The sequence below is a fragment of the Erithacus rubecula genome (assembly GCF_903797595.1).
Source record: "Erithacus rubecula genome assembly, chromosome: 6".
In the NCBI taxonomy this organism is placed as follows: domain Eukaryota; kingdom Metazoa; phylum Chordata; class Aves; order Passeriformes; family Muscicapidae; genus Erithacus; species Erithacus rubecula.
In genome coordinates this window covers 23074335-23095251 of record NC_136688.1, presented here as the reverse complement: position 1 = coordinate 23095251, position 20917 = coordinate 23074335, and the positions used below count along the sequence as shown (strand labels likewise).

At 37.0% G+C, this 20917-nt stretch overlaps 1 protein-coding gene across 5 annotated transcripts in view; it reads right to left on the bottom strand.

The window, feature by feature from the left end:
- The window catches only part of CKAP5 (cytoskeleton associated protein 5), a 51169-nt gene that overhangs the window by 22340 nt on the left and 7912 nt on the right, over window positions 1-20917 (bottom strand). For all 5 annotated transcript variants that reach the window (XM_079309130.1, XM_079309128.1, XM_079309131.1 and 2 more), the window contains exons 2-20: window positions 18975-19066; window positions 18247-18440; window positions 16927-17133; window positions 14305-14476; window positions 13271-13403; window positions 12916-13019; window positions 12432-12545; window positions 12121-12225; window positions 9726-9815; window positions 9459-9623; window positions 8570-8698; window positions 7645-7827; window positions 6615-6728; window positions 5307-5417; window positions 4026-4118; window positions 3282-3467; window positions 1526-1620; window positions 507-564; window positions 297-422 (exon numbers count right to left, since the gene is read on the bottom strand). In XM_079309130.1, coding sequence (XP_079165256.1) covers window positions 297-422; window positions 507-564; window positions 1526-1620; window positions 3282-3467; window positions 4026-4118; window positions 5307-5417; window positions 6615-6728; window positions 7645-7827; window positions 8570-8698; window positions 9459-9623; window positions 9726-9815; window positions 12121-12225; window positions 12432-12545; window positions 12916-13019; window positions 13271-13403; window positions 14305-14476; window positions 16927-17133; window positions 18247-18440; window positions 18975-19031 — 2436 coding nt within the window. In that variant the 5' untranslated portion in view covers window positions 19032-19066. The remainder of the gene's footprint in view (window positions 1-296; window positions 423-506; window positions 565-1525; window positions 1621-3281; window positions 3468-4025; window positions 4119-5306; window positions 5418-6614; window positions 6729-7644; window positions 7828-8569; window positions 8699-9458; window positions 9624-9725; window positions 9816-12120; window positions 12226-12431; window positions 12546-12915; window positions 13020-13270; window positions 13404-14304; window positions 14477-16926; window positions 17134-18246; window positions 18441-18974; window positions 19067-20917) is intronic.

Genomic DNA, 20917 nt, shown 5'->3' with positions numbered 1-20917 from the left:
GACATGAAAAATAAAACCACTTGTATGATATGAATGCACTGGCTCAGGACAGCCTTCTAAACCATTACACGACTCAAAAACACCCTGGAATTTTTAAAGTTCATAATGAAATAAATAACTATTAAGATAGTAGCTACACAAAATGAATTTGCAGCCTTTGTGCACCATCTTAAAGAATCTGGTTCAATTTCAAGCCCAAGGGTTAGAACACAATATCACTACAAATTCCATCTATCAAAGTTTCAAAGTAGCTTTTAATGACACTTGGTAGGTAGCAAGAGAGCTCCACTTCATACCTTTTCAAATTCTGCATCTATCTGGGAGAGCAGGGCTGGCTTCTCATCCTCAAAAAACATTCGCAGAGAAGGTCCCACATAAAGATACATTACTCCCAGCAATGTAATGGCAGAAGTCCTCACAGCCTGACAGAAAGAGGAAAAGCACTCAGTCTTCAAATTAAGGACTGATAATAATTCATAATAAAATAAGATTCTAAATTTACTCACTGGGTTAGTTGCAGCAAGAGCTGTCTTCACATTGCTGATGAAAGCTTTGACATTCAATCTGTGGAAAAAAGATGTCACCCATAAATAAAACACAACACAGGAAACAGCACCAACAAACAAAATCATCACAGTATATTAAGTAAAAAAGATATCCCTAGAAAGATTTACACAACTAGCTTAGATGCAGAAGACACGTATACTTAAAATATCATCACAGGTACACAAAGGAAGTTTTAAATTCCTCTATCTTCTATGTTATCTGTGCAGCCTCAAACACTGCTGTCCTAGTAACACATCTATACACATTACCATGCTGCAAATATATACTTTTAGGGGAATTACTAAAGAAGAGTTTATTTCCCAGACTAAATCAATGTCACTATCCATTTAAAAACCACAAAATATCTTAAGACAGGCATAGTAACTGCCCAAGTAGTCAAAGTGGTATTTGAAGTTTTCCCTGCCTAGAGATTATTTCCTCAGGACTAAACTCTATTACATATGTTTGACCACATTGAGTAAAAAGAATAGCAATTAAAAATGAAGGCATACTATCCCTCACAATGCCAAACATAAGAACAGCTGTTTTGTTGGCTAAAACTTCATCCACCTGGAATCAACCTCAAAATGCCTCCCAAGGAGGCTTAACATGCATGCTGGTATGTACTCTTCTGTAGGTTGTCAGATTCAGTTGTGGTTTTTTCTTTTGAACTATAAAATATAGTGGTCCACCTGGCTGCAGGTGTATCCAAATAGGAGTATAATAGACATGCAATTCCACAGCTGTGTCCAGCTCACACCTGTAAGGACCTTAAGACAAATACTCTTCAGAGAAGATCAAGTGAGGAGTAAAGTAGCTAGTAATGCAATCACATCCTATTATACTAGTAATGCCAGGTACTTTCAGTTATATACTTGAGAGCTACAAGAACATGGCTAGTATCAGATTTAAGGAACTAGTTCCAGATTAGAAACATTTTCATTCAAGTTTCTCTTCACAATTTACTTAAAAGACTTACCCAGAAAAACCAAACTCTTTAATTGCATTTGCAAGCCAGTTCAAAGTTTCTGATTGATTTTTAGGATTCTTCTGAGAGAAAGCCATAGCCACAAGCTGGAATAGAAGAGAATTAAGTGTAAGCTTTCACTGACAAACCAGGTGACACAGCCCTGTAAATAAGTAAGTGAAGACATCCAGAAAAACCACAGTGCAAATGAACAGAAAAAGCTGGGGTAATGGAAGAGGAAAAAGCAACTCTGTCACTGCAGCTAAGTACAACTGGAACCAAAGTGAACCAGAAGTTCCTGCAGTAGTTAAAGGCAGCCAGAGACACCCTTGTTACAGATTTGTACCTGCTTCAGCAGTATTTAAAAAAAAAAAATCAGATAATTATTTATTATGACTGTACCTCTGAAGATCATGAAAGAGATCTTCCTAGGAGCTGTGCTGAATCACATGAAGGACAGGGAGGTGATTGAGACAGCCAGCATGGCTTCAGCAAGGACAAGTCCTCCCTGACCAACCTCATTGCCTTTTACGATAAAGCAATTACATCAGTGCAGTTACAGATACCATGTAACTGGACTTCTGTCAGGCCTTTGACAAGGTCCCCCACAACATCCTCCTCTCTAAATTGGAGATACGTGGACTCTTGTGGATAAGAAATTGGTGGAATGATCCAGAGGGTAGTGGTCAATGGCTCAGAGTCCTGATGGAAATCAGTGACACACAGCACTCCTCAGGGATCCATACTAGGACCAGTGTCATTTAATGTCATAAATGACAGAGAGAAGGATTGAGGGCTTCCTGAAGGCAAGTTTGAGATGAAACAAGTTGAGTGGTGGACTTAACACACCTGAAGGATTGGATGCCATCCAGAGGGAGATGAACAAGCTTGAGAAGTGAGCCCATGAAAATCTGAAGAGGTTCCACAAGCCAAGGTGCTGCACCTAGGTCAGGGCAACTCTTGGTATCAACACAGACTGGGGGACGAATGGAGAGAGCATACACAAGAGAGAGCATCCAGCCCCTCCAAGGAGGCTGGACACAACCCAGTGATGTGCACTCACAGCCCAGAAAGCCAACTGTGTTCTGGCTGCACCAAAAACAGTGTGGCCAGCAGGGAGAGGGAGGGAAAGCTGCTCTTCTACTCTGCTCTGGTCTTGAGAGACCCCGAAAACAGTGCTGCATCCAGTTCTGGGGCATTCAGCACAGGAAGGACAAGGATCTGCTGGAATGAGTGCAGAGCAGGGCCATCATGATGAAGAGGATGGAGCACTTCTCCTGTGAGGAAAGGCTGACAAAATTGGAATTTTTCAGCCTCAGTAAGGCTCCAGGGTGATCTTCTCATGGCCCTTCAGTACTTGAAGGAGGCCTCCAACAAAACTTCTGAAAAGGTCATACAGCAGCTGGACAAAGAGGAATGGGTCTGAACTGAAGGAGGAGTTGCCCTATCCCTGGAAATGTTCAAGGCCAGGTTGGATGGGACTTTGAGCAACCTGGTCTAGTAGAAGGCATCCCTGCCTATTGTGTGGGGAGGGGACTTAGATGATCTTTAAGGTCCCTTCCAACTCAAAACCATCCTATAATTATATTTTCTATTTTAGAAGAATATATATAACTGCTACCTCAGGAAGCATCTCAATAGCAAACAAATCGCTTTCATGCAACATAGAAAAATTGAGGATTTGAGATTTAGTCCTTAGACTGAAAGGACACCCTACATATTATTTCTGGTTTTATTTAGTGAAGTAACACCTTTGCTGCTCACTCACCTGCTCAGCAGTCCAAGGCAACTGACATGCTTCTGCTATTGCTGTCATGGCCTCTTTTGCATTAGTTCCACATTTCACATCACCAACCTTGTCTACAAGACCATCCAGCACAACCTGTGCTGAAGTTTTGGAGAAGTTTCCTTTCTGTGCAATCAATGCAACTATATGCAGTTTCATCTGCATCACCTGTAATGTCAAAAATAGCAAGAAAGTTGCTCATGTCTCCATGTATTTTAGACAATTTTTTCTCATTATATATAACTATAGATAGATCTAAGAATTATACAAATCTGTGGGTAAACACTAACATATGCACAAAATTTCTATTTGGATATATATACACAACTTTAAATATGCAAAAGTATTTATGCACACAGATATTTTGTACACACATACACATAGGTGTTTTGTGTGATTATACACAAAAACTATGTACACACACTATTATATATACACACACAACCAATAATACTGGGCTGCCATTATCTCCTTTTAGAACTTATATACACACACATATATATGCCCATGTAGACATATACGTCTAAAGACAATCTTTAAATACCTTAGATGACATCTAGAGTCTCAATTCTCAACAGAAATAAAATCCAATTTGAGAGTTTATATTCTCATTGATTACAGATAGAACTGTGGTCACAGTGACATATGCACTTACAGCCTTTTCGCTGGAAACTACTTTATGTTAACAAAAATAGACTAGTTAGTTATTAAAGGATAATGTATTACCTGAAAATTTGTTTCCTTCCAACCAGGTTTCTTGGCCAGCATTCTTACTAGGGCTTGGCAAGGCATTTCACTTCTTTCCATAAGCTCAACAGCCTAAAGGATAAACATTAAGTTTCCCAATGAGTCACAAATTATACAAAACTCAAACAGAAATTCTCAAAGTATTTTCTTAATACTGAATTAAATTACAAAAATTCTCAGCATAATAATTTTCCAGAAGAGCCACTTTTACAAGGGAGTCTGAGGTACTGGACCAACATTTAAGCTACAGCATTTAGGTCACTACTAATGTCCTTTAACAAATATCCATAACAATCACTATTGGCTGTTGCAAACCCAGGAATTTAACACCTAATTAAAAACAAAGAAACAAAATGCCCAAACTATCCACCTGCCCCTCAAAAAGCTGAGTTTGTTTTACACATGAAGTATATTATGCAGCTTTCATATTGGAATGTTGACTACACAGCAGAGATTAAGCCTGAATATGATTTAAATTACTGGGGTTTAGCTGTTGTTAGGTTTATTCATTCAACTAAAATGGCAACATTTTAATAAAGCAGGCTTCTGCAGCACCATTTCAAAGCATCCAGTCACCATTTCCAAACTCAAGTTAGTCACTTTTCCCACTAAAATATTAAAACCTCAGTCATGACTGTACTGGTGTATTGGTATGAACTACTTGTACATCTACAGTTGAACCTTTTTTGAATGTGAAGTCTCAAAGGTCTTCTGATAGATACCATCTGGCTGTGGATGGATACCATGAGGGACATTTGTTTTTGGCTTTTTTTGGTGACTACGTGAAGCACTTTCTACTAGCTGTGAAGACTGCTAGTATTGTATATGCCTCTAAATATAAAAATTTCAACTGGCAAGTAGTTGATGATAATAAATTGTTGCCTAACACACAAACAGCAGGAACCATATTGCAATAGATTTGGCCTAGTTGTTACAAAATCTTTTGCTTAAATCTAGCTATCTTTGAGGTTGTGCTTTACAACTATTTGGAGTTGTAAAAAGAAATATCCTCAATCAAAATACAAATATTTTGACAAAAGCATAAATCTCTACATTACGGTAAGACTTACTCCACTATTGTTATGCAATTGAAACAATGTAAGCCATTTGGCTTTAACAATTATTGTTTAATCAATCTCAAGTGCTGACATTCAACTATCACTAGTAAGTATTTCAGGAGACTTAACAGGCCTAAAGAGCTGAAGAAATTTTTACTTGTTTTCTTTCCCTACTACCTCTCATCAGCTGTTCCAAACATACCTTCTGAAACTCCTCCATGCAGGCAAGCCTCTCTTTCCAGTTACCACTGTCCAACTGCTGGATACAAGAAGCTGGAAGGACAGCAGCAGCTTTCTCTTCACATACTTCTATCTGCAGACAGATCACAACAAGGTTAACACTCCACTGTAACCTTTCAGAGGAGGGCTGCAATCTTAAGGACAGGTAATATACTGAACTGACCCCTTGTATTGTGGTGCATTCACAAAACAGGAAAAGGGTTCTGTTGCCAACTGAAAGATTTTAGTATGAATTGTAGTTTAGGGATCTTACAGGTTTAGAAAGCTGCTAAAATTGCACTGCAAGAAAAAAGTGATCTCTGAAAGGATGAGAAACTGCAGACAGTCAAAAATAATCTTCAATACCAACTATTCATTTAAAGAATCAAGCAGAGGTAACCTGAAATTTGCAAGGTAATTTTGGATTAAGGCTGAATAAACACTACAACAACAAAACAGAAGTTGATGAGGGCAGACAGGAGAAGACCCATCTTCTATCTCCATTTTATCAAAATGGAAAATGAAAGTTATTCAGTGTTAAAAAGTTCCCTTGTTTCACTGGTGTCTGCATCACCTTCAGGAACTGTATGCTCATTTTCTACTGCACAACTAGCAAAATAAACTGAATACACAATAGAAATTTTTCACTCTAAGCAACACTCCAAATATAACTATAGTTTGGATTGACAGTCCAAAAAACTTGCAGATGCATTTAGCAAAGCTTTCGTAGGTTTTTTCTAACTGTCTGACCCACAGATACCCGAGCTCACCTGGTGCCCTATCAGGAAAGTAGATAGATGCTCACCTAACATGCAGAATTCAGTAATTTTTTTGAAACATAACTTCATATGAAAAGCACAGAACAGATTTTTATTAGTTAATTTAATTATTATTTGATTTCCCTTCAGATGTCAATGTAAACTCCAGAATAATGTATTATCAGGCTTTTAATACCAGAATCCTTCAGCAAATCATGTGTCCTAAATTACATATGAAGCATTACTGCTTTTTAATCTCTTCCTACTTCAGGAACAACAATATACTCTGTTATAAAAATATAAGCATGATTTATTGCTTACTGCCTCATATGGCCTGGTGCCAACAACAGCCTGAACAACAGGTGTATTTACCAAAGACCCATTTCACAAGTTATAAATCTACACTGCTTTCACTTCTCCTAACAAAAACAACCTCTATGAAAAACTCTGTAGTACCTGAAGAACTGATTAACCAAAGCTGCAATCTTTGGTTACAGAGGGCTTTGTAATTCCAAGAAAAACAGAATACTCACAGAGAGCTCAGACTCAAAGATTTCTTTAGTCTCAGGACCCTTCTTGCCTTTAGCCCCAGCACCTCCTGTACCTGCAGCTGTAGCTGGTTTGCCTTTTTTTGGTGGGACCCCAGCCTAGAAAGCAAATGGACAACTTAGCAAACATCAAATAGGTCTCTAGTTCAGATATCAAAAGAACTGCTGTTTTTCCTATACTACACCTCTATTTTCTAATGTCAAAAAAGACATGTCTCTGATAGCATAACAATTGCAGGCAGAGATAATCTAGATCTTATTTAATTAGTATATTGCTTTTAGACTACAGGCTTTACAAAATGTAACAGGAAAATCAAAGAAAAAGGTGAAAAATGGTGCATTTGTGAAAGTTGAGGAAATAATGACTTGATTTGCGTGTTTTCCTATGGATGCTGGTTAGATACTAAACTTGTGACTGGTATCTCTTTCTCAGGTTATCTGAGTACCAATAGATTTTTAAAAAATTTACCTATTCTTCTATTCCCATCCGGGTATACCACCTGAAGAACTAAGCAGCATATTACTAAGACCATCTACTGAAGTCAATTTCTAAAATCCAAAGAATAATATTAAAGAAATACAGGCTAATAGTCAAATTGCTTCAAAATAAATAAAGGAACAAACAAAAAACAATGCTGAAAAAATACCCAATACTTAATTAAGTAACCTTACTAGTTACAAGAAATGTTGACTTCAGCCAAGTATTACTCTATTACAGAGCACATCAATGCTACAACATCTGAAGCTCCTCTGAATGCCTCCAATCTTTTATCACTATTTCAAAATCAAAATCTAATATTAAGACATAATGATACAAACTGTCTTGTCACTTAAAATTTGAGATTTCATTACATTCCCAGAAAAATCACAGATTCCTTCTGCTGTAAGGCTCACCTACTCCTACAAAAGGACAGTGATAGCTCAATGGAGGCAGATGTTCAACAGGCCACCTTCAATCTGCAGTAAGTAACTAGTGATTCTATCACAGAAAACTGATTTTCAGACAATCTCTTACCTTCACTGCAGATGCTTTTTTCGGTGGTCCTGGTTTGGTTGCTGCATCTTTTGTTTCTTTATCTCCTGCAGGCCCTGGAAGAGCAGCTGCCTTTCCAGCAACAGGCTTGCCTTCTTTTTTCTCAGCTGCTCCTCCTGGTTTTTTACCATAAACCAATTCCACCTTTTCAGCACACTCTTTAATCTGCCAAGCAGTGGGGGGGGTAGGGGGGAAAAAAACTATTTAGCTACCACAATTGGATGCAAAGTGTCCCTTTACCAGCAGTGCCTAAAACTTGACTACTGTGGAAAAAATGTAAAGAGTTTAAGTTGCTAACTTGACAAAATTTTGTTATCTGGTGTTCCTTCAATAGTAACATTAACCAATCAGTGGCACCAGCCTTGTATTGCCAAAATAATTCTCCTACTTCAAAATGAAGTGCATTTATATACAAAGAAAACATTGACATCCCACTGATACTCATAGATGCTCTAAAACTAAGTCTGAGCACCTTAAATTATAAAATCATCATTCAGTCAACATAGCTGTCAGCTTATGCAAAAGTATAACAACTTTGCTGTTGGGAAGTAAGTCTGTAACACCTAATCCTATGTAGTAATAAAAAAAAAATAGACCACATGGTTGTGACCTAAAAGCTTGTTTCAGACAATGAAGTGTTAAAAAACAACAAACTCCATATACCACCAACCAAAACCACAACTAAATATCACAACTCATCTCACAGACAATACAGCCAGAAACTTTATGTAAGAAGGAAGAGATTTGCAGATTCCCTGCAACATCACTAACATTTAAGTAAAAACACATCTCCAAAAATCTCTGCTGAAATTAACTAGGCTAAAGCACGGTCTTTCACCTTCTCTAGCCTAAGATGCATCTTAAATGGATAAACAGACTTTTTTACAACATTTATAACAATACTCACCCGATCAAGCTTCAGTTTGTCTACATCTGCTAGAAATGGATTCACAGCTTTCTCTCCAGCTACTTTCAAGGCAGTGCCTAATGCTTCAAATCCAGCATCTCTTACTTCAGGAGCAGAATCATTGATGTGCTGCAGAGAAAAACAATTTTTGTCATGTGACTTAGGGCTCATACCTAAACCCCTTATTTAAAATATAAATCTACTATAGACTAATCCCTGACATTCCATTGCACAAAGAAAAAGATTATTTTTCACTTTTGTATTCCTATCTACTGACCAAGTCTACTCTCTCAGCTACAACCTTTCTTATCTTTTGGTTTTTTTCCACAAGAAGAGATTGAATATTCATGCTTTAAACATCATGAAAGTTCATAAAGAGTTTAAAGTTCTGTAATTTTGTTCAAATCTCGTTCCTTTAAGCCAGGGATATTGCCTACATTAAGGAAAGGGCTATTTGAAATAAGAAAAAACTAAAACATCATTATCATTTATACTAATAAATGCTCTAGTATCACTGCCATGCATGAATCTATGATAGTTATTCTTTTATTCATAGCAAATAATAGTATTCCAACAAACTTGTTAGAGATGTGTGCAAAAAGCAGTGTCTGGGATAATAGTTGTAAATCACTGTCTTAATTTATTAGAAACTTAGTGAGTCTACAGCTTCAAAAAAGCTGGAAAAAAGGAAACTAAATTGTTCCCCTGACTAAGAGTGACCTTCATGTTTGACATCAGCCAAAACTGACTCTGTGGGCTACACAGCACACAAGAACTCTCTGGTCTCTTCTGCACTACCTTTAGGTCTTTCTCCCTAAACAATCCAAGGTTTCACAGCAGTGCTCAAGTCAATCCCAGAGAAAGTATCAACTCCTTCTGTTTTACTTACCTTGAGAAGTGCAGCACAGAAAGGTTTTAACAGGCTTTTTGGCAGAGTAGAAGGTGTGCAGTGTCGGAAGCTTCTTGCAATGAAAAGGGATGTTTGTTGCTTAATTGTTGGGTTTTTGTTGTCCATTACTGCCAAAATATCTTCACTTATGTTCTGCAATGTGGTCTACAGTGTTAAATAAAAAAGTCATTATTTCAGTGAAGAGAAAAGCAAATCAAAGTTAGAGACCAATTCTCAGACAATGGAGAAATTTTCACTCTTACTTACTGTAAGAAAGATTGCATCAATGGCCTCCTGCAGTGCCTGCACTACCTGGGGTTTCTTTTCTTTGAATTTCTCCAGGATTGTTGGAACCACCTATGGAAAATGGAACAAAAGTGTCAACCCTCTCTTCATTACTATAACTGGAAAGCATGATAGTCTGTGCCCTGGTACTTTGCAGAGAAGCCAGTAATTCAAATATCCCCTCCAGAAGTACACACAATTCTTACTGTTCTCCAATATTAAACTCATTCCAGTCACTCTATTAACAAATACAGTTTTTTAAACAACTTCATAACAAAAGGCAGACATACAAGTTCATATAATTATAGATTATGGAATTATGCTGAAATACAGAGCAACAGAATGGAAATTAACAACTTCACAACATAAAAGGTGCTGTGCTCTTGTACTCTATGAATCCAAGAAGGCATTTAACCTCTCTTCTTTCCCAGCTTTCTGATAGCACTAAGCATGGCTCATTAAGAAGTCCTCATCTAATTCACAGCTGACAAGATCAGGATTCTAAAGCAATCTGAATCCTCTCTGCAGCAATATTTTTCAGATCTACCCCCTTGAAAAAGTAGATCTGACAGTAACCTACGCCATACTAGAATTTGACAGTAATTTCTACCCAGTCTAGGTGCTCAGAGAGTCACTGCTAAAAAAAACCCAAATAAATAAAACATTCAAGGGGAAAAAAAAAAAGTAAAAATAACTACACTGCAGATGTTCTAACGTGCCAGTTATATGAATAGGTCAATATGAATAGGGATCTCAACCCCTTGTGACACACTGTGACCTTGCTCAGGTGGTATCCTTTTTTGGGTCATGACCTCTAAATTGCCAGTTCACAGACTTCAACACTCAAACCTTCAGGTAATACAGATGGCATCACAAAGACCACTGCAGGTACTAGACACCCCTATACCCTACAGAGAACAAAGTCATAAGGAGATATTTAAAATCATTTAGCCTGTGTTTTAGAAAATGCTGACAGGCAAAATAACCTTTTTTTGATGTGGAAGTTAGAAGCCATAGCCCTGAGAGAGGGAAAGAAGAAAAATTAGTCCAGGGGTACAAATGCAGTTAAAGGTGAAGCTTGGCACACATATACTCAGTTACAGTGAGGAGTATGATTCTATGCATGATTTCACTAGTCTCTTCAGAACACAGATTAGCATTGCAGTCCTATATTTAAGTAATAGAGTTTATAATCATACAAATCTAGCAACAATTCTGTTTTGTAACACTTCAATGCCCACTCTCAGGAGAAGTCTACATCTTCCTCACAAGTAAATAAATCCAGCAAACAAATCAAGTCAACTGCTAAAATGAGTACTGAGGTTATGCAATTCAGAGCTGCCATTACAGTACTGAAAAAGTCACATGCTCAATGCCATTTGCTTGGCAACCACAGAGCTACACCCTTATTTTAGAACTTTGGCTTTTTCAACTACTAACTCTGTAGCTATAAGGGTTAACCTTCAGAAACCAACTGTAAAGCAGATGCAAGAATGATTTTTATAACTACAGACAGCTTTCAGAATGAAAGTGATTGTGCAAACTGTTGTTCAGAGTTCAGGAGATCTGAGTGTTTCTGAAGCAGTGAGACTGAGCAACTTCCAAATTCAGAAACAACACTATCAGCAGCCAGGCACATCAATTCTCTAACCCCATTACTCTTGCTTACCACATGAAAAATTTGATTGAGCAGCTTAAAGAACATAGGTTTGAAAAACAAGTGAGAACTGCAACTCACTAAAAGCTCCCTCTGTTTCCACATACTAGTTAAGTTCCCCTGTATTCCCTGATATCATTTATTGATATGAGAAGAGCAGCAAAGGAGAGCACAAACAGCACTAAACTGGAGTACCAGAACATTTTGGTACCAAAAATCTCAGAATATTTGGCTATTTAAAGCAAAAAAAGCCCACACAAAACCCAGGCAACAAGGAAACAGAACACCCACCACCTACCATCCCCCAACATTCAAAAAACCCAACCAACATAAAACATACACCATGAAGGTGTTAGGTAGCACTCAGATTTAAAAGCTCTTTTTTCTACTGTGGCCTACAAATGCATTCCTGTGGGGGTCTCTCTAGGATGAGGTAATGTAAATAAAGTTCATTTAATGGCAGAACAATTCCATTTTCTTAGTACAGAAAACTTAAATTGCATGAAAGTTTCATGTTGCTGAATATGAATGAAGAAGGTACTTTCAAACTTAAGCTACAAAGATCTAGGCAAGTATATCAGTGCTTACTCTTTTAAAGGCTTGGTAAGCATTCCTAATTGTACAAAGAATACCTTTGATAAATACCAAGGCTTGACAAGGAAAACAAAAAAGGTGTCCAGCATGAATAAAATCAGGAAAAAAGCATATACTCTTACTTACATGCCCTGCATACTGTCCAAATTTCTTTCGGAGGCCTGTAGCTAGTCCAGCAAGGCATTTGGCAGCCAAAGCAACTAACATAACATTTGTATCCTTTCCAACAACCTGCAGAGAAAATCCAAGTGTCAGAGACATGGAAGAATTTCTTAAAATAATCAGTGGGGCACAGATTGGGTTATTTGCACAACTCTTCCAGCTAGTAATTTTCTACTCATGAGTATTATATCAACTATATCTTTTAAGCTATCATACAAATAAATTACAAAAAAAAAAAAATAAACTATATGTGCACTCTGAATTTTATTTACTACCTTTTTGAGAGCTTTCACTAAGTCTGCATAGTCTCCTGATTCCAGCTTGGGATTTTTCACCAGCAGTTCAACAGCCTCTAGAGCTTCTTTTCTTTCTTGCCACTTTTTTGCTTCCTGCAGAGCAGATTATTTACATTACTCTATAAATATAAACAGTTCTAGAGAAGCATACTTGCCACAAACCTTAGATTAAAAACCTTTATTCCATCCAGGGAAAACCAAGGTCTCCCTACAGTTCAGTATCAGTAATTGCAATGAAATATGAAAAACAGTCCTTTCCCAGGACATACTTCAGCCCAGTAAAATTACAGCTTTCTTGCTACTAAATCCAACTTTAAAGTTGATTTATGATAGCCCATATGTTATTAACACTAGCTTGTTATTATCCATGGGCAGTAAAGCACATATTGCAGAATTGCCCATAAGTCTTGAGACTCATCAGCCATACAAAGAATTAACAGGTAGTACTTAAGTTTATGCTTACTATTTTCTCATAGAAGTCTTTGGGAAGCTTGGAGAGAATTTCTACAGCTTCAAGCAACTCATATGCATCTACTTGTGGTACCGCCTCTTCCTCATCATCATCTCCTGCAACCAGGAGAGAGAAATATAAGCAGAGTGACACAAAATTTTGACTAGAGCACCACCTAAGGCTCATTGTTTACAAAGTGCTATCAGCAGTTGTGATTTTGCTATTTCAAAAGACAGATACTTTTTCACAAAGTTTCTGCCTCATACACTTTTTTCTTGTGTAGTGCTCTCCTTTACAATTTAATACATCCCTTCACAAACTCTATGCAATATACTTGGCAATAGAGTTCAGAGATTAAATAGTTTACCTCCATCTGCCTCTCCTCCAAGTCCCTGCTGCTGCTCAAATTTTGCTTTCAGCTCCTGTTGGGAACGCAGGAACCTGGTCTGCTTAGGAGCAGCTGATGACACTTTGATCCATTCTTCCTCCAGTTCTTTTAGCTGCCAAAAGGGAAAAGAATCATCATATCAGAGACATTATGGACATACTCCACGTCAGCAGGCCATTAAAGTTTTCCCATTTCAAAGCCAAGATAGCACTACCTTTCACCATTATATTTTTCCTGCCACTGAAGAAGTGACTTCACATTCACTGTTCAGAAGTCTTTAACTAAGTATATCCACAGAAGAGAATTATTGCAAAGCATTTATGTAAGAAAAAATAGTGAAGCAGTCAGAATAGTATGGCCCCTCTGTAGGCACTGTGAAAAAAAAATGGCTGAGCATGAAGGAAGCTTTCCTTTACAGCCATGCTATTATTACACACTAAAACTAAGATGAAACAAACATGCTGAGCTACATTTGATGAAACAGTTTGGTTATTTTTTAATCATGCCCTTTTAAAGCAAGCCACTGCTTTCCACCTGAACTTAATTAACTCAAATGGGTAGGAGGAAAGGATGCTTAATTTATGAAGTTCTAAATGATGAAATATTCTATTTACCTATATATCTATCATAATGCAATGCCACTTCCCGAAGGGAAACTGTCACATCCTGAGCTTTATCAGAATGAGAGGAAAAAACTTCAGGAAAAAAGAAAGCTATTGACTTGAAGACTTTCAGTGCAAGGGTCTTTTATAAGGGCAACCATTTTGCTACATTCTACTGCTCAGTTGCCATCCTCAGTTTCAATATGAGGCTTCACCCCACAACTTCATGTATGTTCTGAGCAACCAAACATTGTTATGATTTTCTTACAAATGACTGAGTGACCAATGTTTCGGGTAAAGTTAAATGGAGCCAATAAAAACCATTCCAGTTTGGCTTTAAGAATACCCAACATCACAGAATCAGGAAGGATGAACATCCAATGTCTGGATACAGAAATACTTCCTGCCTACCTGAACAGAATTTATGTTCTGCAATGGAGGTCTCAAAGCATCCCTTATCCAACGGTAGATCTCCACAGCAAGGAGCTTGGCTTCATCTCGAACAGCCTTTTCCCGAGATTCAAACAGTTTTGGCAGTACTTTGATGATTGGCTTCAGTGAGATTATCTTTGAACCAAATTCGCTGAAAGTTAAACACACAGAATAGCATCAGTGTCCATGAACAGGGAATGATCCACAAATAATAACTCAGTTTTCCAAAAACAGTCTATGAAAGTCCTCTGGTACACATTTAGTGATTTTGTCATTTACTCAAACTATTATGCTAGGTATTGAGATGCTACTGTAGAATTTAAAGAATATACACCCTATCAAAATTAACCTCCACACCCATCTTGGAATTACAAAATCAGGCCTCTCAAATTACTTCAAAGCACTTAATCCAATCCAGTGCTTAAATCAGCTCCCTTGCCAGGGGGAAAAAAGACAAGAGAAAAGAAAGAAGTTGTCCTTAGAACAAAATTTGTATGACCTACTTTTTTTTTTTTTTTTTTTTAATCAGAATAGAATCTCCTTTGTCTATCCTTGGAAGCAAACTGCAGTAAAAGCATTAGTCAGTTTTTCACTTGCTGGACCAGATAATTATAGTGAGCTTGGGTCATCTTCACAGAAAACATGTGCTGAAATGTGTGTCACTGAAGGAACACATAAAACAAGCTTCCCCAGCTCATCACCCTTCCATGACAGAAGATTCTACATGCTGTTACACTATTACACAAAACTTTCTATTTCAATCACTGGTGAATGAGAACACAAGAAATTTATTTTCAAACTCATAGTAAATTGCTGTAGTTGCTAAGGCATCGTATATAAATCACCTCAAAAGCAGTATTTTTTTTTTATTCAGAAACATTTCTTCTTAATTCCAAATTAACCTTTCTACCAATAATCTTTTCTTATGGTTCCCTCCCACTCAAGTTCCACATTAAAAGCTACCAAAAAAGGCTCCTCAAGAACTAAAATCTACAGGTCTCACTTTTTAGAAATTCTAGTGCACACCATTTTATTTCCATATCAGCTGTTAAAAACACTAAGTACAAAACTTTCAAAAGGGGTCTTGTAAGTAGCATGATTTAAATATGTGAACAAATGAGTTACCCAAGAATTCAATTTTTCTATCATGACTCTAGAAGACAGAATATTGGGGAAAATGCCTATGCAAACTTACTCATATGTAATTCATATAATCTAATCTAACAAGAAAGAATAGAAACCTCAGCACAAGATAGAAAATATCTGAAATGAAACTAGTTATGCATTCAAGCTACCCACCTAGGTACAACACAGACTTTTTTATCAATGCAGAAAGCCTACCAAAGCATAAGAAAAATTTAAGTAGCAACACAGCTCAAATGCAGAAGATGGAGTTTAAGCCAAGAGGGCTGCATGAGCATACTTGATTTTAGCATCACAAAGATAATAAAATACTGCATGTAAGAAAAAAAAAAAACATGTGGCACATTTTACAGAGGCAGTTAGTTGAAAGATAGTGAGGAAGGAGATTATGCAGGTTTCTAATTACACTGCACTGTTAAAAGGACATTTAACCAGATAAGCAATTTAAAATAGCAAAAATATATTCTTAAATATAGGACAGTAGTTTCACTTAACAGCAGTGGTTTCACTTAACAGAAGCATAGGTAATGTGTTAAGCCCAAAGCTTTATTTTGACATTACCAAAGCCTGAAACAATCAGTTTAACAAGGATCATCTCTATGTATGCCTCAGCAAGTTCTCTAAAAGATATATAACATAAGGCACTCTCTACATACATTGCACAGTTTTCACATGAGCTACTTAGAAAGAAGTGTTTTAATTAATCTTTAAGTATTTAACATTAATCTAGAAATTTTTTGCTTCCTTTAAAAAGAAAAAGCCCTAATGGTCAGTAAATTATATATACACACCAAGTATAAGAATTTCATAAAGCCCAGTATTTTTCACTCAAAGGCAGCAAACAAACTTGAGGTGGAACTAAAAAACAATCTAATACTGAAACCTACAATATCACTTAAATTTGATTTGATTTTAGGGAGCACTAGCTGCTCTCCTTTTCAATAAAGGAATTATTATAGGGACAACAGAAGCTTACTGTGCAATTAACTTTTTTGGTTTTTCTTTCTTTCTTCTAAAAACACACATTGTGTACCCAATTAAATATGCTCACATCAGTGAGGAAAACAGTAGTTTAAAATACCAAACTACATTTTTGTTTTCACATCAGTGAGTTTATTATAGACATTCAGAAGAGAAGATTCACAGCCTGGAACAGGACATACTAATCTTGACCTTCTCTCGGTGGCTGGGAAAATGGAAGTCCAGTAAACAGTTAACATGAATGGAAGAGATCCAGATGAGGCTCATACAACATAGAAAACCACCACATCTAATAAATCCAGTGATGCTGTCAACTGTTGCTGTCAACAAATACAAGTTTAGGAAAGATGCACTCTGCTCAACAATAACAAGGGCCTGCTAAAGACTTCAGCAATAAAATTAGACTCCACATATTGCTGGGGTGAGGAAAAAGCAAAGAAGAAAAACCACAAAAATCACCATGAACTAACATCTTACCTTAGTGCTTTCCTCAGTGTCTCTATACATGCTACTATGATTTTTGGGTTTTTGTTGTCCAGACCCTTAAGTAATTCTTCTTGTATTGCCTCTCCTTTCTCAATTTCTATATACATTAGACATATATCTTCACCCAGCTCTTTTGCTCTGGCCTTTGGCTGATTGAACACTTTATTTACAACTCCTGATGCTACTTCTCCTGTTGTCCTGAAAGATGAGAGAGTATTACTTTTGGAATATTTATATGAATTAAGTGTTCTACATCATTATCCACAAAAAAACCACACACAACACCAAATCCAGATTAAAACCCAATAAGTCTTTACATAAAAGGGACTACATCCTAAGATAACCTTGAAGGAAATAACATTTTCTAAGGGATAACTTTGACATCTAGCTTTATACAAGAACACAGATCATAGTTAATATGATTCTAATACTAGACTATATCAGTGAAGAGTAGGCATTCTCAAGAGTGTATTAAAATTCTCTAGTTGAGGTTCACAAATATGTGTCATGTCCTGGAATTAAATATGTTGCAATATGTTAACTGTATCAGTATATAATCCAAGCATATGCTATTTCCCATATACTTCCAAGCTTCAAATAGACTAAATCACTGGCACCATTTTTAAATCAAGGAGTGTGCAAGGTTAAGATTTTCAAACAAAGCTTTGGGTTTATTTATTTGTTTTTGAGTAAGGCCTTTAATAATTTCATCAGGTCATAAAGTCAGTGGACCAAAGCACTAACCCAGCCTGTTGTGTGTTTTTATTTCATCCTCAGGAATATGACCTATTTCATGAGCTAGACAACACAGAAGTACTAAAACACATCCAGTGAAAAAATTGGCAGGTATGAAGATTCATATTACTTTTGCTGGATGCAATGTCACATAAACCTAACTATATTGTATCTCATGTATTAATTACACAAATATCTCCCTGAAAAAAGGCTTCCACCTATACAGATAAGACTGTTTCAATCAAACGAGAACAGAGATTCCATTTCACAGCATTTAGAACACAACATTAGCAATTCACATTTTTTGCCATTGCAGAAATTTTTACTAGTGCCTTCAATAGTTTTTTAGAACACTGCAAGCAATTTGTGGTAAGTTAATATGCACACAGAGGCCATCTAGAAGGAATTCTGCCATTGAGCAAGTTCTCTGGATTAGAAAGCAAGTTCTGCTCTTAACAACAGAGATCAGAATTGTTTGTGGCTACTGCAGAATTTATGTGTAGCCACAGCCTTTGTCAGGGAGAGGCACATTAAACTGTCCTAACAGCCTAAGAGCAGCAAGAAAAGGCTACTTACTTCCCAGCTACATGAGCATTTTCAACATAAGCAAGTGCTGCTTCCAGTCCTTTCAGCTGAGCCACTGCATTGGAGTCAGTCACAAATTTCTTTATCAATCCAAGATACTTGGACCATTCAGGACTCTTTTCATCATCTATCTTCTGGAAGAGCTTAAGGGCTTCTTCATAACCGTTTAATCTGGCCTTCCATAGCTGGAAGCAGAAATTGGACATTTAAATGTTGTGCTATTACAATCTTAACTCACCAATCTCACAAAGCTCTTCAATCATATTTGAAAGTATGCTCAGCAACCTGGCACCTGCAGATTTCTCTTCAGTGTCTATAAGAATAACATGCAAGAGGACAAAATACTTGCTTTTCTCCCGCCAAGAATGATCTGAATAGAGAGATGTCAGTCTTCTCTCCTGCTCTTCAAAAGTTCTAGCAACCACCAATGAGGAGGTGGGAACCCAGCAATAGTTTCAGCCACAGATGAGTAATTTCTCCACGTGAATGAGTGTACTGATCTTTCAGTGCTCAAGCTTACGCCATATAACGCTACTGAAATCTGCTTAATAGAGGTTATTCAGCCTCTTGGTTGGATAGAGCTGATGCAGTTTCAGATCTGTTAATACTCACACCATGCAGTTGTCAAGATTACCCAATTACAGTGTATTTAGATACAGAAGCACTACAAAATCACTGTGATGAGAGATATGCAGCAAGCCAAATCAAAGACTGCTTACCTTATGTTCACATTTCTGATCAATGGGCAGTTTCATCCACTCACTGTCATCCCCCATTGTAAATCAGGCTCTCTCTAGAACTACGGTAGTTTCTGTGGAGATAAGGACAAGTTAGAAAACAGAAAAATACATATTGGGTGTATAGATACTTATACCTAAAAATACAAAACCATAAAACCGAAACAAAAATGCCCCTCAAAGAACAACAAAAATACCAATCAGTCAACCCACAACCCCCCAATTCTGTAGCAAATCTCATTGCTACTAAGCAATCCAAGGTTGCAATTATATTTAGATGCACACTTTAAAGACCAGACCACTGGTTTCTTAGCTCTAGAAAATTACCAGAAGCCATTAAAGACTAGAGAGCAGTGCAATTTGCAGTATTTCTGACACTACAAGTCTTGATCAGTGAAACTTTTAGTAAGCTGAAAAGGCATGCTGACTATAACCTCACCTAAGCTTGAGGAAGAATGTACTATAGCTAAGGCAGAAAACCAAAGCGAGTTCCCATCAACAATAAAAACTGACTCTTACTGACACGTGCTTTTAGCAACAGGTGTCATCGATAAGTGTCAAAAATAATCATATGCAAATGTAAGGACAGTCATTTTAACAACTTTACAAACAGCACAACTGAAATGAAGTTACTGAGAAGAACAAAACCCATTTTTGCCCTAATTCTAATGTAGCCAGCGTCAGCAACTGTCAACAAGAGATCAATTTCTTGCCATGTGTACAGCTTAAATCCTTAGTCATTCAAGTTTTAATGGTTTCCCCCTTCTCCCATTCCTTTAGATTAAAATAAGAACACTGACTATTAGGATATGACAGATGAGATCTCAGGCTCAATGCCCATTTCAGACTTATTGTACAACTAACCTGACTGCTCAGAAAATAATGAGAGAACATGTCTGATGCAGAGAGGTCAGCAAAATGAAAATAGCAGCAGTGGTAGAAAGGGCTCCCAGTGTTATTTATAAGCATAAAATTAAACCAGACAGGGAGTAACACATTTCAACACACCAGAATGAATTCACAGACCAAGCCAAAAACTCTATAACCCAGCCACACACAACAATTTATGGGCACAGAAGTACACAACACTAGCAAAATGCTTCTAAAAGAAATTCAGCCTATAGCAGCAAGGCCGTAATACTTTAGCCTACAAGATATTTCACCTAATACTCAGAGGTTCTTCGCAGAAAATTAATCCCTTGAATTAGGGGTGTATTTTCACTCACATAAATTAATATAAGCAAGTTCTTCAAAGCCTTCTGTCAGCCACACAACACTAACACAAACAGCTAACTCAATAGCAAAACTAGGCTAGCAACAGCACACAGAAAAAAAACATTTTTTACTCCTTCCTGGATTAGCTAGAAGATACAACAAGAAACAATAAGAAACAATTCCAAAAGCCCTACCTGTCACCAATACAAAGCCCCACAGCAAATTACACTAAGCTTGCCTTAAATATTTACAAGTTCCTATGGATGTTAATACTGTTCTCACTATAATTGCATAAACTATTAATTTGCCCAGTGGCAGCAAAACAAGAGTCAATGTCAGAACACAAACTGACTACATACATAAACAAGTGTATCCAAATGGTTTGTCCTTCTCATTTCCTTTATCATCAAAACAAATAACAATATGGCTATTTTCTCTTGACATTAGCACAGTGGTACCAAGTGCGCTTCTAAAGAAAAAAAAAAAAAAATTTAGGGAGGGCCAAAGAACTGTAAACCACTGAGAATGAAAGGACCTGCTCTTTATGTAAGAAACAAAGTACTCAGAAGTGAGGTTACCTAAAATGCATTCTACTGTTAATTCTGCTTCACTATCTTTTTTAATGTTCAACTTACAAAAAAACAAAACAAACCCCCTCAGTCACAGCATGCCTCCATGTCTGTAATCAACAAAAAAGATACTCTGAATTA